Source organism: Protomyctophum parallelum (assembly GCF_964188405.1).
Source record: "Protomyctophum parallelum genome assembly, chromosome: 13".
In the NCBI taxonomy this organism is placed as follows: domain Eukaryota; kingdom Metazoa; phylum Chordata; class Actinopteri; order Myctophiformes; family Myctophidae; genus Protomyctophum; species Protomyctophum parallelum.
Genome location: NC_139708.1, coordinates 45,751,948 through 45,767,911, shown reverse-complemented (window position 1 = coordinate 45,767,911; position 15,964 = coordinate 45,751,948). Strand labels below are relative to the sequence as shown.

Here is a 15,964-nt window from a genome sequence, read left to right as displayed (position 1 = left end):
AGTGAAGGTGCGTGATCGACTGATCGTCAATTAAAATCTTCTCATGTAAAACAAACAAAAGCATATAATATCTGTACAAATCGAGGTCACTCTTCTTAACATCGCCAACAGAACAACAAACAGACACTGTCGAAGTGTGTGCGCTCACTTTTCCGTTTGCTCTGAGCACTAGCTGGAGAGCCGCCGGCCGCCGCCGACCCGGGACTTTCCTCTTCCTCTTTGGGCTCCTTCTTGATCTCCGGCTTCCTGTCCTCGTTCGCCGCTGTGGACGAGGACGATGCGGACGACGAAGAGGACGACGACGAAGACGAGGAGGACGTGTCCATGGGCTCACCTTTACAGCCGTCTCCCGACGGCTTCTCTTTCTTTATCTGAGAAATAACAAATATAAATGCCGCTCAAAATGATTTCCTACATCACTGGAAGAAGGAGGAGGCTCCTGCATTTAACCCATTCTGACCTGAGATCAGATTCATACGAGGTTTCCACTGGACACACACTGGGTCTGATTAACCCATTCTGACCCGAGATCAGATTAAAAAAATGTCAGTCGTTCTTCGATTTTTCAAAAAATAGCAGACCTACAAGCTCGTATCGCGCCACCGAGCTTGTAGATCTGCTATTTTTAAATAGCTAAAGCATAACATGATGCCGACACCAAAATGGGTGCCCGGTCAGAATGGGTTAAGCACTGGTTAAATGAAATGACTAGTACACTTCATCTTGAGAGAATAAGACAGGATTAATAGACAGGATACCATTGATATGGTTGACTGTACGCCATTTTCTTTTCAGATGTTTTCCATGAGCTTTCTATCATCTTATTATATAGTATGCGGTGTCATTAAGCAGTATGGGTGGGAGGGTTAAGGGATTTCTCTCTCTTTTTTGTCTTGTTTATTTTTTCTTTCATTTTGTTCATAAAAAAAAGAAAAAAAAGAAAAGTATTTCATATCATAATGTTTAACAATTTATAATCTGTTCAATAAAAACACATTTGACAAAGAATAATGATTTCCTACATCGACAAAGATTCGACACACAACTGTTTGGTCTTCCTGAATAAAACTGTAGTCTTTGACACCTCATCTGCACAGCAGGGATGATTTTGTCGACTGAAACTTAAGACGAAAATTGTTCGTCGTCGACTACCTTTTTCCACCACTGACTAAAACAAAATGGAGACTAAATGAAAACTAAGCTACGATGACTAAAAACTAAGACTAAATATACTGACAATTTCGTCGACAAATAAAAACTAAAATGTTAGGAAGGGACTATAGTGGACAAGATATACAGTATAAGTCATTTTGCACTTCGTTTGAATGCTGAAAATAGCTGTTTGAATGCTGAAAATAGCCGATCTACAAGATCTGCTATTTTTCAATAGCTAAATTATAACATAATGCTTAAAACACCTAAAAGGGGTTCCCGGTCCCTTTTGGTGTTTTAAAACATTATGTTATAATTTAGCTATTAAAAAATAGCAGATCTACAAGCTTGTACAGCCGGTAGCTGGCAAACCGGTCAGGAGATGGAACTTCAGGAAGGCGAACTGGCAGTCGTTTATGGCGGAAACCGAAAGAAGGACTGTTGGGTCTCCCAGACCCAGAAGCAACTGATGTCGACGCAGCATACTCCGCCTACGGTGAAGTCCTCCTGAGGGCAGCAAAGCATAACATCCCACGTGGCTACAACAAGAACTACATCCCGGGCTGGGACGAGGAGTGCAGCTGCCTGCTGCGCCAACACCAGCAGCAGGCGAGCTCCAAGGAAGAAATGTACACAACAGCGACAACTCTTCTGCAGAAACTGGACGACACCCGAAAAGGCTAGGTGGGCTGAAGTAGTGGAATCAATTGACTTCACCCACTCTATCCGGAAGGCGTGGCAGACCATCAACCTGGGGGTGAAAAACAACACCCCGTAGGTGTCCAGTGACAGCAGATGCCAATGCTTACCCAGCTCCTGAAAAATGGTCGCTTCCCTGGCGCTGATAAATATTTCACAGGACTGACATCATGTGAGGTGTCATCTCTCTCTAGGGCAGCCAGAGCCGATGCTAACCTCTCTGGAGACTTCACAGTGGCCGAACTAACGGCAGCAATTAAAAAAAACTGAAGCCGGGCAAGTCACCAGGTCGAGACAATATCCACCCAGAGTTTGTCTTACACCAAAGTCTCACTGGCTATGCGCGTTCTTCACATCATGCTTCCCGGAGGTCCAAGCTCCCAAAGACCTGGCACCGTGCTCCCGTCATAGCCTTGCCAAAGCCGAACAAACCCGCCGAAGACCCCGAAGTCCTACAGGCCCATCTCTCTGCTCAGTGTTCCATACAAGATCCTGGAGAGGCTGATTCACAGCCGCATCGAGCCAGTGGTGGACCCACAACTCCCACCGGAACAAGCTGGCTTCCGCCGAGGCAGGTCTACAGTGGATCAGGTAACGCTACTCACTCAGGACATCGAGGACAGCTTTCAGGATAACGAGAAAGCCGGAGTAGTATTCCTGGACCTGACAGCCGCCTATGACACCGTGTGGCACCGCGGGCTACATCTGAAACTGTTGAGGACAATCCCGGACCGGAAAATGGTGAAGTTCATCATGGAGATGCTATCGCACCGTAGCTTCATCCTACAGACCAGCGACGGCCAGACCAGCAGGCTCAGAAGGTTGAAGAACGGTGTCCCTCAAGGCTCTGTCCTCACACCAATGTTGTTTAACATATATATTCACGACCTGCAAGATACAACATCTTCCAAGTATGACTATGCAGACGACTTGGCCATCATGCTTCGACGCCCAACATGGAAGGCGATGGAAGATGGCCTCAACCGAGACATGGTCAGACTACCTCCAGAAGTGGCACCTTCAGCTCAGCATGGGCAAAACAGTATCTGCAGTACATCACCTCAACAACCGGGAAGCTAGAAGGGAACTGGACGTGTATGGTGGCAACAACCGCCTGGAGTTCCAGCAAGCCCCCCCAAGTACCTCGGTGTACGCTTGGACTGTCCTACAAGCAACATCTGGATGAAGTGAAGGCCAAGACAACAGCAAGGGTCTCGCTCATCCGCCGCCTGGCGGGCTCAACTTGGGGAGCTTCCCCTAAGACCCTACGCGTATCCACACAAACCCTGGTCCTACCCGTAGCAGAATACTGCGCCCACGCCTGGAGCAGAAGCCCACATGTGAACAAGGTAGATACTGTCATTAACAGCGCCCTCCGGATAGTAACTGGTTGTCTGAAACACACACCGGTGTCCTACCTGCCAGTCCTGGCTGGAATTGCTCCAGCCAGTCTCCGACGGGATGCGGCTACGCTAGCCCTGGCAAGAAAAAGCCCAGAAATACGACCGGCACATCTTGCACAAAAAGCCACAAAAACACCGGCACCACCAGGCAGGCTCAAGTCTCGCCATCCCTACAAACGAGGCAGCTCAGGAAATGCTACAGTCGATTCCTGAGGACTTGTCCAGAGACGCCTGGCTGGCAGCATCCTGGAAACGGTCGTGGGAGATGGCCGGGGCCCTCCCGGATTCAACAATACATCCGGGAAACCAGCAGGTGGCGTTAAAGGAGAAGACATGACACGCCATCTATGGACCTCGCTGAACCGCCTGCGCTGTGGCGTGGGACGCTTCAAGTCATCTATGAAGAAGTGGGGCCTATCGGACAGCGTGGCATGCGAGTGTGGCGAGCCTGAACAGACTGCCGAGCACATCATCACAGACTGCCCCCTATACAGCCCCACCCTCAAAAGCTGGCCTTTTTGACTTAGGACCAGAGACGAGGGCATGGCTGCATGACACCGAGTTGGCCATCTGATGATACACGAAAGAAGAAGAAGCATTCAAACGGCTATTTTCAGCATTCAAACAAAGTGCAAAATGACTTATACTGGATCTCTTGTCCACTAGTCCCTTCCTAACATTTTTGTTTTTAATTGTCGACGAAATTGTCAGTATATTTATATACAGTATACTTACTTTTAGTCATCGTGGCTTAGTTTTCATTTAGTCTCCATTTTGTTTTCGTCAATGGGGAAAATAGCGCGCCACCGTAAGGATTTAGAAGATTTCTTTTTAAATGTCGAGGTCAGGCCTAAACGCGTTAAGGATCTGACCTCTGGTTTCTCCTCTTTCTCCGTCTTCATCTCAGGCGTCTGACCCTTGCCGCCCATCTTGCCCGAGGCCTTGCTCTCCTCCTCCGTCTCGGCCTCCTCGTCCTCCTCGTCGTCCTGTTCCTGCTTCTTCACCTCCGTCTTCACCTCCGTCTTCACGTCTCCCTGGGCGGGGCCATCGGGCGGGGCCGGGGTCTGGGAGGAGGGGGGGTCGGCCGCGCTGCTGCTGCTGACCGACGCCGGAGTGGACGCCTGACCGTCGGCCGTCGCAGAAGACTTCTGAGACAGCTGTGGGATTAGAAGGAGAACGAGAGAGAGAGAGAGAGAGAGAGCATAGACAGAGACAGAGACAGAGACAGAGAGAGAGAGAGAGAGAGATAGAGAGAGAGACAGAGACAGAGAGAGAGAGGTCGCCGTTAGTTTTACCCATTGCGACCGAGAGACCGGATTCTACAAAATGTCTTCCAAATCTTAAAGGACCACTTCACCACTTTTCAACCTATCTTCATATAATAGGTCCTCACTGATAATCATGAAAAAAATGAAAAAAACAATTTTATTCTACTCAGTCTGTGTCTCATAGGAGGGCTGTGGGCAGTTCAGAAACCGTCTTCCAGTGACATCATCGATGGGGAATGCAAGCTAATGTAAACTGCAGGCTTTCTAGTCCTGAAAAGTTGCAATGCGAAAATGAAAGCCATCGTTCTTTTTACAATTTTTTTTTGTAAATTTTCATTATCGTGAGAACGATGGCTTCCATTTTCGCATTGCAACTTTTCAGGACTAGAAAGCCTGCAGTTTACATTAGCTTGTATTCCCCATCGATGATGTCACTGGAAGACGGTTTCTAAACTGCCCACAGCCCTCCTATGAGACACAGACCGAGTAGGAAAAGATCGTGCCCTTTTATCATGATTATTAGTGAGGACCTATTATATCAAGATTAAACGGGGTTTCTATGTCAGTGGTTCTCAAGCTATTTCATGTCAACTACACCAAAATATTTAATGTAATTGGCTGCCGACCCCCCATCTGAAAATATGTTGTTCTAGGGACCCCCCCCCCCCTGAGAAGCAAAGATACGAGTAAAAAAACATTTTTGTGAAAGAATATATATTCAAAGATTTGCGCCACATTTTCACGATTTTTCAATAATTGCAGATCTACGAGCTCGTAGCATGGAACTCTGTGCCGTGCTATGAGCTTGCAGATCTGCTATTTTTCAACAGCTAACGTTTTAAATAATGGTTAAAGTGGCTAAAAACTATAAGGTGACACGGATGTGCATAAGAACTGCCTCCCCCCAAAATGTCACATGGTCCTTGGTGGTCCTGGTCTTGTGTTTTTATGTCCATTTGTGTCTGTTTTGTGTTCTTCTGTCTGTCCAGTAGTTTTAGCTTTTATGCACTTTTATGCTGTTGTAACGCTTCAATTTCCCCTCGGGGATTAATAAAGTATATCTCATCTCATCTCATCTCATCATCTCAGGTCTAAAATGGGTTAAATGCAAAAAGCAATGTGAGCAGGGCCAAAAAAATTGTTTGAGACATTGGGGAGGAAAAGGGGGAAACTATTGGGTAATATCACCGACACGGAAAGGGCCAAACAGCGAGTCTGCAAAGACACAGAAGCTGCCCAGAAGCATCTCTATACTCACTGGAGACCGAAGAGGAGGAAGCTGCGACGGAGCCACGTGAGAATTCCGGGGAGACGCCGACGGAGCCTGTTGTCCCGCCTGGGGAGGACCCGAGGAGGAGGCTCCGCCTCCATGCACCTGCTGCTGGAGCTGATTGGTCTTCTCAGAGTTCATCCCTTGCCCAATTGGCTGCTGCGAATGCTGCTGCGAAGCTTGCTGCTGCTGCTGCGAATGTTGTTGTTGCGAAGCTTGCTGCTGCTGCTGTTGATGTGCAGCTTGCTGCTGTTGTTGTTGTTGCTGTGCAGCTTGCTGCTGCTGCTGCGAAGCTTGCTGCTGCTGCTGCGAAGCTTGCTGCTGCTGCGCAGCTTGCTGCTGCTGCTGTTGGTTATGATGCTGCTGCTGCTGCGAAGCTTGCTGCTGTTGCTGCTGCTGTGGAGGAGGAGGCAGCTGGGCTGGGTTGGGCGTGTGCGGCTGCGGCGTCTGGGAGCCAGGCAGCCGGGGAGGCGTCTGGTGAGGCTGAGGCGTGAGGCTGCGCGCCGGCGAAGGGGAGTTCTGTCTGAGGGGCGGGCAGTGAGGGGGGTGGGAGTTGTTGGGCTGCTGGGTGGAGCCCTGGGAGGACGGGTTGGGCAGGTTGAGGTTGGGCCCCGGGGCACCCACGCTGCTGCCGCCGCCGGGCCCGAGGCCACCAGGGGGCCCGCCGGGGCCAAGAGGACCCGACTGGGCACTGCTGGGACTGCTGGCTGGGATGGAGGAGGGCGGCGTGGACATCTGGTTCTGCTAGAGGAGACATGACACGCAACCAGCATTTTAGAACACATTTTAGAACCGTTTTCTCTTAAAGCACAATCACACTTGGTACACGGTTGGGTAGTGTAGTTACCTTGCCATGTCGTAACTCCAATGTCAATGTGAAAAATTTGATAGTTAAACAGTTCTCAAAGTCACACTTTTAGCACATACGGAAATTAACGGAAATTAAAGTGGATGTGACATTTTGTTTTATATACACATCGGAATTACTTAATTTTCAAGAGTCTGCACAATTAGAAAATGTAGGTAAATTGTTATTTTGATCAACGTTTTACCTGTTATCTCTCCTAAATACAGCATGGAATTGTGGACAAAAACGTGTTGTTTTTGGAATCAAATTTCTATTTTAGTTTAGTCACAGTCTTTGGACTGAAACTTAATTTAGTTTTAGTCATATTTTAGTCACAGTCTAGTTTTAGTCGACTAAATATCATAAGATTTTTAGTCAACTATATCTGCAGTTGATTTGGTAGACTAAAATGTATTCTGTCGGGCCTTGAAGCTGTCGTAATGACTGATTTTACACTTACTGAAAATAGCCGATCAACGCGACGCGTTGTGAGCTTGTAAAATGACTTGTACTAGATCTCTTGTCCACTAGTCCCTTCCTAACATTTTTGTCTAGTTTTTATTTGTTGACGAAATTGTCAGTATATTTAGTCTTAGTTTTAGTCATCGTAGCTTAGTTTTCATTTCGTTTCCATGTAGTTTTCGTCAGTGAAAAATAAAAGGTAGTCGACGAACATTTTTCGTCGTACTTTTAGTCAGACGAAATAAACACTGTAATGAAAAGCACTGATCTAGCCCGGGTCTCTCTTTCTGGGGTCTTACGTGGGGCATGCCTCCTCCTGGTGCTCCTCCCGACTGGTTCATGCCACCGGGACCGAGACCTGGACTGGACCCGGGAAACTGGCCTGGAGGGAGGTACTGGTTCTGTAACTGGGCAACGTTGGGTTGACCCATCCTCGCCGACGCCATGCCCTGCATCTGGAGACCACAGAGCACAGGGACGTGTTAGAGCACAGGGTGTCAAACTCAAATACACGGTTGGGCCAAAATAAAGAAATTGGTAGAAGTGAAGGGCTGGACTGTGTTTCAACACAAGGGCACCGCGGTCAGGAGGACGTCCCAGGCAAATATAGCATAAAAGTAAATGCATTTAAAACTGAAAATGCATTATTATTATTAAGCCCAGTTTCCTGTTCTATGATCCTCACAAAGCAGGACTTGTAGTATTGTGGTGGTCCGTGCAATAATATACCTGATTAAATATCATCCTGCGGGCCAAAGATAATTCATTCACGGGCCTGATTTGGCCCCCGGGCCTTGAGTTTGACATATAGAGCCAAGGGGTGGGTGGGTAACTTAGACAATGGAGAGAGAGGGAGGGAGGGCCACCGTATTTCCACACTCACTACAGGAGGGCCACATTGCATATTAACAGTCGTAGCAAAAACAGCAGATCTACAAGATCTGTAGATCAGCTATTTTCGAATTTCCTGATTATAATTTTTTTTTTGCTATTTTTTAACTGGAATCCTGAAAAGTTACATTTTTATTTAATTTCCAAATGCATTTAGTTACAGTTATGTCAACTTTATGAACTGAATAGAAAAAATTGGACGTAAGAAAAGACAATAAACATTTGAATACTAGTCATCGATAATCGATAATATATCAATGTTGCGGGCCGCATTAAGTGATGGTGGGAGCCGCATGTGGCCCGCGGGCCCGCCAGTTGCCCATGTACTGTATGTGTTAGGGGTTTGACCATACGATGCTGGTTTTGTGATCAGGACTGCACTGGGGATTATTCGTTTAGTGTCTTTGCATTTGAATGCATACATATTGTACAAACATATTCATGAATCCATGACATTTTCCCCCAAAAATAACTGAGACCTTCATACTAATACAGTTTAAAACAAAAACCCGACCTGGTTCATCGGCGTGCCAAGAGGAAGGGGCGGAGTCGACCTCTGACCCATGGACTGCATCCCCATTTGACCAAACTGGTTCATCCCTACAGACGCAGAGCAAAACAGAACAAAACGTTCAGTACACGATACCAGGACAACACTTTCTTTATTTCCGCAGAGCGGAACGGCAGGTGGCGAGGATGGCAGAAATGAGTTCTTGTGAAAAGAGAAAAGATATTTATTGACGACGTTTCATCTGGGCAAAACAGTTTGGACCAGATGAAGAGCCTTGGCTCCAAACGTCGTCAATAAATATACCTTTTGGAGCATACGAGTGTGCGGGTTCCCTTCTCTTTGTCACTTTTTGAACCCAGCACCTCCACGAAGTGATGTGCCGTATTTTACTATAGTTTCTGTAAAGAAATTAGTTCTTGTCCATTGTTTGCGACTGTATTTTAAGTACAACTCGACAAATTGAATCGACCATATTGGCACATCTAACATTTCACTCTTAAATTTGTACTAACTAGGATTGTGTCTGCATTTGAACGAGTGTGATTGTGTGTGTGTCAGTGGCTAGAACAACAACAACAACACCGTTATAGAGCGAGTTATCTACTCAGGGAGTCAAGTCTCTGAGAGTTTGAAACGCTGAGGAAGGCCTGCGTGCCGAAACACGTTCATTTCTCTAGGTCAGGGCCCGGGTGCCCACACTTTTTGACTTGAGAGCTACTTTCAAAATTACCAGCTCAACAAGATCTACCCACTGAAATAAATTATACATTAAGAAAAATGTACCTGAGGGTTGGAATAGCGGCACTGGCGTTACATACAGTATAAGACAAATGCACTGGGAAATAGAGGGGAAGATATGGAATAGGTAGGGCTTTTCGGTATTTAATTTATAATGCTACCAACGTTTGTGTACAGCAACCCAGGCCCTGTTTTATGTCAATCAATCAAGTCACCTTAATTCAAGTGGCAGACGCCAAAAATATTCTTTTAATATTTAACCCATTCTGACCGGGCACCCATTTTGGTGTTGGCATCATGTTATGCTTTAGCTATTGAAAAATAGCAGATCTACAAGCTCATATCGCGCCACCGAGTGGCGCGATACGAGCTTGTAGGTCTGCTATTTTTTGAAAAATCGAAGAACGACTGACATTTTTAGAATCTGATCTCAGTTCAGAATGGGTTCATCAGACCAGTGTGTGTCCGGCGGAAACCTCGTATGAATCTGATCTCAGGTCAGAATGGGATAAAGAAACTCAAACTTTACACAAGAGAGAGTGCGGACGGATATTCCCTTTACCCATGGTCAGTGGCTAGAACCTCACCTGCAGGGTTCTGCATCCTGTTGACCATCTGATTTGGACCGGAGGGCCGGACCATGGAGGGGTCGGCGTGAGGACCGTCTGACGAGAGACAGAGTAAACATCTTGAGCGTCAATAGTCTAGTCTAGAGAAGACATCACATTAACCCATTCTGACCTGAGATCAGATTCTAAAAATGTCTATTACATCCTGACAGTTTCATTATTAACCCATTCTGACCTGAGATCAGATTCTAAAAGTGTCTTCGATTTTTCAAAAATAGCAGACCTACAAGCTCGTATCGCGCCACTCGGTGGCGCGATATGAGCTTGTAGATCTGCTATTTTTTAATAGCTAAAGCATAACATGATGCCAACACCAAAATGGGTGCCCGTTCAGAATGGGTTAAGTTCCAGTGGACATGGCTGATAACGTCCCATAGCTGGGGGGTACAAATATGTACGTACTTAGCAAAAAATAAATAGTTACGCTCACAGCACTGTAGGTCGTCTATTTTCACGATTAAAAAGAAAAGAAAAAAAGCCTAATAAGTTTAGTCATAACAAGGCATACTATGCCACGCCAAATAGGGCCCTATATTTCGTGGGTTGCCAGGTTGTTCCATTAGTGTAACAGGGTTGTGTGTCACGGGGGTTGCCAGGTTGGCTTCAGGTGACACCAACCTAAAGAGAGTCACACTAGAGCTGGGTGGCAAGAACCCCAAGAGGTTTTAAGGTTTCAAGTTCACATCGGTTGAACAGTGTGTGTGCTTACTTGGGGGTTGTCCGGGGGCCATGGGCGGCTGCCCCATGCTCGGGGGCCCCTGGGGCAGGCCCGAGGGAGGCATGCAAGGCTGGCCCATGCTCGGGGGCCCCTGTGGAAGCCCCGAGGGAACCATGCCAGGCTGGCCGGGCATCATGCCCTGCTTCTGGAGCCGCGTCCGCCTCTTCTCCTCCAGCTCCTTCTGGATCTTGTAGATCTTCTCGGCCAACAGGTGGTAGTATTCCGCCTGGAAGGTCAAACAGCAAACGGAGAAAAGGAGTCAAGCGAGAGCTTAAGTCCGTTAAACCCCATTCAGGACGGGAAACCCCCTGTTAGCATTATCTTCACGGGTGCACACAAGCGGTGCGCCAGTGCGCATGCGCCGTCAAAACGTTTGGTGCGCGGTAGATTAAAGGCATGGAGGCGCATTTGCGCACCAACAGCTGAGAGACTGGGATTTAGAGAATGCTGACAGCCAGGCATTCAAAAGGAACTCAAATGAGATGTTAACGTCCTGTAAGTAGACTTAGAAATAAAACTAGTGTTGACTAATCATTACAAGTGGCTCTTATTTTGATGAGGCAGTTTCTGCACAGGCAGGAAGTCCGTTTCACTTGTAAACAAGCTACGATGGATGCTAGTCGCTAAACCACATTAGCGACCATGTTTACAATATGAAAACTGTCACTTAAGACAATGTAGGTTACACACGCTGGAATTAAACATGGAACCTGCAGGCAGCATTAGGTGAGTAATTCATTGCATATGTGTCGGACGTTTGTGGTTGTGCTAGAGATAAACGGACAGGTGCTGCCAGTGGGATATACTGCTGCTTAAAGGAGAATTCCATACTAAACGGCTTTCTTACCTTTCTTTGTAGTTGTTACGTCCCCACCAAAGAGGTCCAGGTGTTATTTTGTGCAAAAGCTCCTTATTGGCTATTTCCCCTACCATAAGCCTTAAATGAATTGCATTGAATTGAATGGGGCTATGGGGTGTTGTGCTAATTCGCCTATTTCCATCGCTCAAAATTATAATTATTTTGTATATATCCTCTCTTCATAATGTAAATAATATCCCAAGCAGCACACTTTACTACTTATTTAGATGGAAATAAGCGAATTAGCACAACACCCCATAGCCCCATTCAATTCCCATTCAATTCAATGCAATTAATTGAGGGCTTATGGTAGGGAAAATAGCCAATAAAGAGTTTTTGCATAAAAAAAACACCTGGACCTCTTTGGTGGGGACGTAACAACTACAAAGAAAGGTAAGAAACCTATTCTAGCATGGAATTATCACGACACCGTCTGTGACTAGGTGTACTAGTGTAGCTTTGCATCTGTTGCATCTGCCCGTGTGAATGCAGCATAACGTCGTGGCAGGATACGAACGCCTGTACACGATGAGGAAGGAGAAGGCATTAATACGCAGCATATTAATGTATGTCTGTCCCGTGGCGGACGTGGTCTAATGAAGCCCTTATATCGCAATATAAATCATATTTATCAAATGCTGAAGGTTACACACAAAACACTGCAGTGTACAGGATGTATAGCGACAGAATGGAGGAGATTGGGTTCCATCGCATTCAAGTAAAGAGTTTGCTCCGCTGATCTGGAGTCAGATATAAAGTGGTAGGTTTGTTTGTGTGTAGAGACAGTAGGCTACTCCCATTAACCTACCAGGTTAATTTATGCCTGTAGGCTAGCCACTACTTTACAAAACCAATTGGTAAAGTTGTAGCGATCTGCTATCTCTCTCTCTCACACACACACACACACACACACACACACACACACACACGCACACCTTTATGCATCATTTTTGCATCATTGATGATGTGAAACACATCAAGTTTGACACGGTGTGTAAAAATAATAAAGCTTGTGGGATACTTCTCAAGATGAAATAGCAGAGATTAAAATAGGATGCATTTTGCATCGCAAAACAAAGTTTATAGTTAAGGGACGCAATAAAACAACGACCTCTGCATCCACGGGATGCACTACTGTACCGTTTTTTTATTCTAGTTTATTTTGCTATCTTTAGTTATAATAATCATTTCTTCTTCTGTTTTCTAAATGAATATAACCACAATATAACCATATAAAATGAAGAGAGTGAAATGCTGTAATTTGTAAAAAAAAAAAAAAAAAAAAAAAAAAACATGACTCCTAACATCGTTGAAGAGGGACTCATAAAATGTCCCTGGGACTCATCTAGAAGGCCATCCCTGTATCCCGGGACTCATTACATTGAAAACCTGTTTACATCACTGAAATAGGTCTTACCCGGCTGTTAGCAGACTCGTACATGTCGCCCTCTACTTTCTTTAGGTTCTTACCCGGCTGTTAGCGGACTCGTACATGTCGCCCTCTACTTTCTTTAGGTTCTTACCCGGCTGTTAGCGGACTCGTACATGTCGCCCTCTACTTTCTTTAGGTTCTTACCCGGCTGTTAGCAGACTCGTACATGTCGCCCTCTACTTTCTTTAGGTTCTTACCCGGCTGTTAGCAGACTCGTACATGTCGCCCTCTACTTTCTTTAGGTTCTTACCCGGCTGTTAGCGGACTCGTACATGTCGCCCTCTACTTTCTTTAGGTTCTTACCCGGCTGTTAGCGGATTCGTACATGTCGCCCTCTACTTTCTTTAGGTTCTTACCCGGCTGTTAGCGGATTCGTACATGTCGCCCTCTACTTTCCGCGCGTACGCCACCAGATTCTCCATCCGTCGGTCCTTCAGCGCAGCCGGGTCTGGGGTTGGGAAGATGGCCTGTACGCTGCTCATCCAACACACAGGGAATACAAGAAACAAAGTCAGCCGGGTCTGGGGTTGGGGAAGATGGCCTGAATCGCCAATTTGTCATTCACTCGCTAAGCGAATAACCCATTCTGGACGGCGGGAACCCCGTTTGGTGTTTTTTTAAGCTTTACGTTATACTTTATCTATTGAAAAATAGCAGATCTACAAGCTTACAAGATTGTAGCGCGGCATCGAGTGCCGCGCAAATCTTTGAATATATATTCTTTCAGAGCAAACGTTTTTAACTCAAATCTTTGAATATATATTCTTTCAGAGCAAACGTTTTTAACTCAAATCTTTGAATATATATTCTTTCAGAGCGAACGTTTTTAACTCAAATCTTTGAATATATATTCTTTCAGAGCAAACGTTTTTAACTCAAATCTTTGAATATATATTCTTTCAGAGCGAACGTTTTTAACTCAAATCTTTGAATATATATTCTTTCAGAGCAAACGTTTTTAACTCAAATCTTTGAATATATATTCTTTCAGAGTGAACATTTTTAACTCAAATCTTTGAATATATATTCTTTCAGAGCGAACATTTTTAACTCAAATCTTTGAATATATATTCTTTCAGAGCAAACGTTTTTTAACTAAAATCTTTGAATATATATTCTTTCAGAGCAAACGTTTTTAACTCAAATCTTTGAATATATATTCTTTCAGAGAGAACGTTTTTTAACTCAAATCTTTGAATATATATTCTTTCAGAGCAAACGTTTTTAACTCAAATCTTTGAATATATATTCTTTCAGAGCGAACGTTTTTAACTCAAATCTTTGAATATATATTCTTTCAGAGCGAACGTTTTTAACTCAAATCTTTGAATATATATTCTTTCAGAGCAAACGTTTTTAACTCAAATCTTTGAATATATATTCTTTCAGAGCGAACGTTTTTAACTCAAATCTTTGAATATATATTCTTTCAGAGCAAACGTTTTTAACTCAAATCTTTGAATATATATTCTTTCAGAGTGAACATTTTTAACTCAAATCTTTGAATATATATTCTTTCAGAGCGAACATTTTTAACTCAAATCTTTGAATATATATTCTTTCAGAGCAAACGTTTAACTAAAATCTTTGAATATATATTCTTTCAGAGCGAACGTTTTTAACTCAAATCTTTGAATATATATTCTTTCAGAGAGAACGTTTTTTAACTCAAATCTTTGAATATATATTCTTTCAGAGCGAACGTTTTTAACTCAAATCTTTGAATATATATTCTTTCAGAGAGAGAGAGGAGGGGGGGGGGTCCCTGGAACAACATATTTTCAGATGGGGGATCATGGCCAATTACAGATAATTCTGGGTTGTCCTTGACCCCCAGAAATAGTTTGAGCACCACTGACATAGAAACGGGTTTCTCTTTCTTCTTTTTTTTTAAATGGGCCTCAGGTCTAAATTGGATAATCCTGTTGGCGGTTTGTTTCTCTGTGGTGCAGCAGACTCACAGCTTGTGGACGAGGTGGTTACGGAGGTTAGGGTTAGGGTTTAGGGTTTGTCTGTGGTGCAGCAGACTCACAGCTTGTGGACGAGGTGGTTACGGAGGTTAGGGTTAGGGTTTAGGGTTTGTCTGTGGTGCAGCAGACTCACAGCTTGTGGACGAGGTGGTTTACGGAGGTTAGGGTTAGGGTTTAGGGTTTGTCTGTGGTGCAGCAGACTCACAGCTTGTGGACGAGGTGGTTACGGAGGTTAGGGTTAGGGTTTAGGGTTTGTCTGTGGTGCAGCAGACTCACAGCTTGTGGACGAGGTGGTTAACCCATTCTGACCTGAGATCAGATTCATACGAGGTTTCCACTGGACACACACTGGTCTGATGAACCCATTCTGACCTGAGATCAGATTCTAAAAAATGTCAGTCGTTCTTCGATTTTTCAAAAATAGCAGACCTACAAGCTCGTATCGCGCCACTCGGTGGCGCGATATGAGCTTGTAGATCTGCTATTTTTCAATAGCTAAAGCATAACATGATGCCAACACCAAAATGGGTGCCCGGTCAGAATGGGTTAAGGAGGTTAGGGTTTAGGGTTTGTCTGTGGTGCAGCAGACTCACAGCTTGTGGACGAGGTGGTTACGGAGGTTAGGGTTAGGGTTTAGGGTTTGTCTGTGGTGCAGCAGACTCACAGCTTGTGGACGAGGTGGTTACGGAGGTCCTGGGTGATGTCTTCGTGCCAGGACTTCCTCATGCCCGCTGCCGAGGCCGGGGTGGCCGTGGGCATGGAGCCCAGGCTGCCCACACCGTCGTTCATTAAACTGAAACAAAGACATTAGGAACAGATATTAATTATAAAGGCCATCAGGGTTGCATTGGTAACTACCGGGAGTTGATTCAAACAGGACCATCTGTAACAGTGCGTTTTTCCCTACCCCCTTAGATAGCATTTCTGTAGACTTGGATAGCATTTGATGCAGACTTATAGCATGTTATGTAGACAGCACTAGAATTCCATTGTATGTAGTCATAGCACGTCATAGTACATATGTATAGTATATATGTATAGTTTATATGTAAAGTTTCATTATATAGATATTCCACTGTTACGTTCTTAGCTTACGCATGTTTCATGATAAATGC

The 15,964-nt window shown here is 45.0% G+C and overlaps 1 protein-coding gene across 4 annotated transcripts in view; it reads right to left on the bottom strand.

Annotated features, from left to right (window-relative positions):
• The window catches only part of ep300b (EP300 lysine acetyltransferase b), a 69,267-nt gene that overhangs the window by 28,727 nt on the left and 24,576 nt on the right, over positions 1–15,964 (bottom strand). For 2 of the 4 annotated variants that reach the window (XM_083780228.1, XM_083780230.1), the window contains exons 8-16: positions 15,514–15,642; positions 13,236–13,353; positions 10,580–10,814; positions 9,829–9,906; positions 8,507–8,592; positions 7,401–7,556; positions 5,781–6,536; positions 4,127–4,411; positions 149–371 (exon numbers count right to left, since the gene is read on the bottom strand). In XM_083780228.1, the coding sequence (XP_083636354.1) occupies positions 149–371; positions 4,127–4,411; positions 5,781–6,536; positions 7,401–7,556; positions 8,507–8,592; positions 9,829–9,906; positions 10,580–10,814; positions 13,236–13,353; positions 15,514–15,642 (2,066 nt within the window). The remainder of the gene's footprint in view (positions 1–148; positions 372–4,126; positions 4,412–5,780; positions 6,537–7,400; positions 7,557–8,506; positions 8,593–9,828; positions 9,907–10,579; positions 10,815–13,235; positions 13,354–15,513; positions 15,643–15,964) is intronic. The other 2 variants (XM_083780229.1, XM_083780231.1) reach the window with 1 other exon arrangement.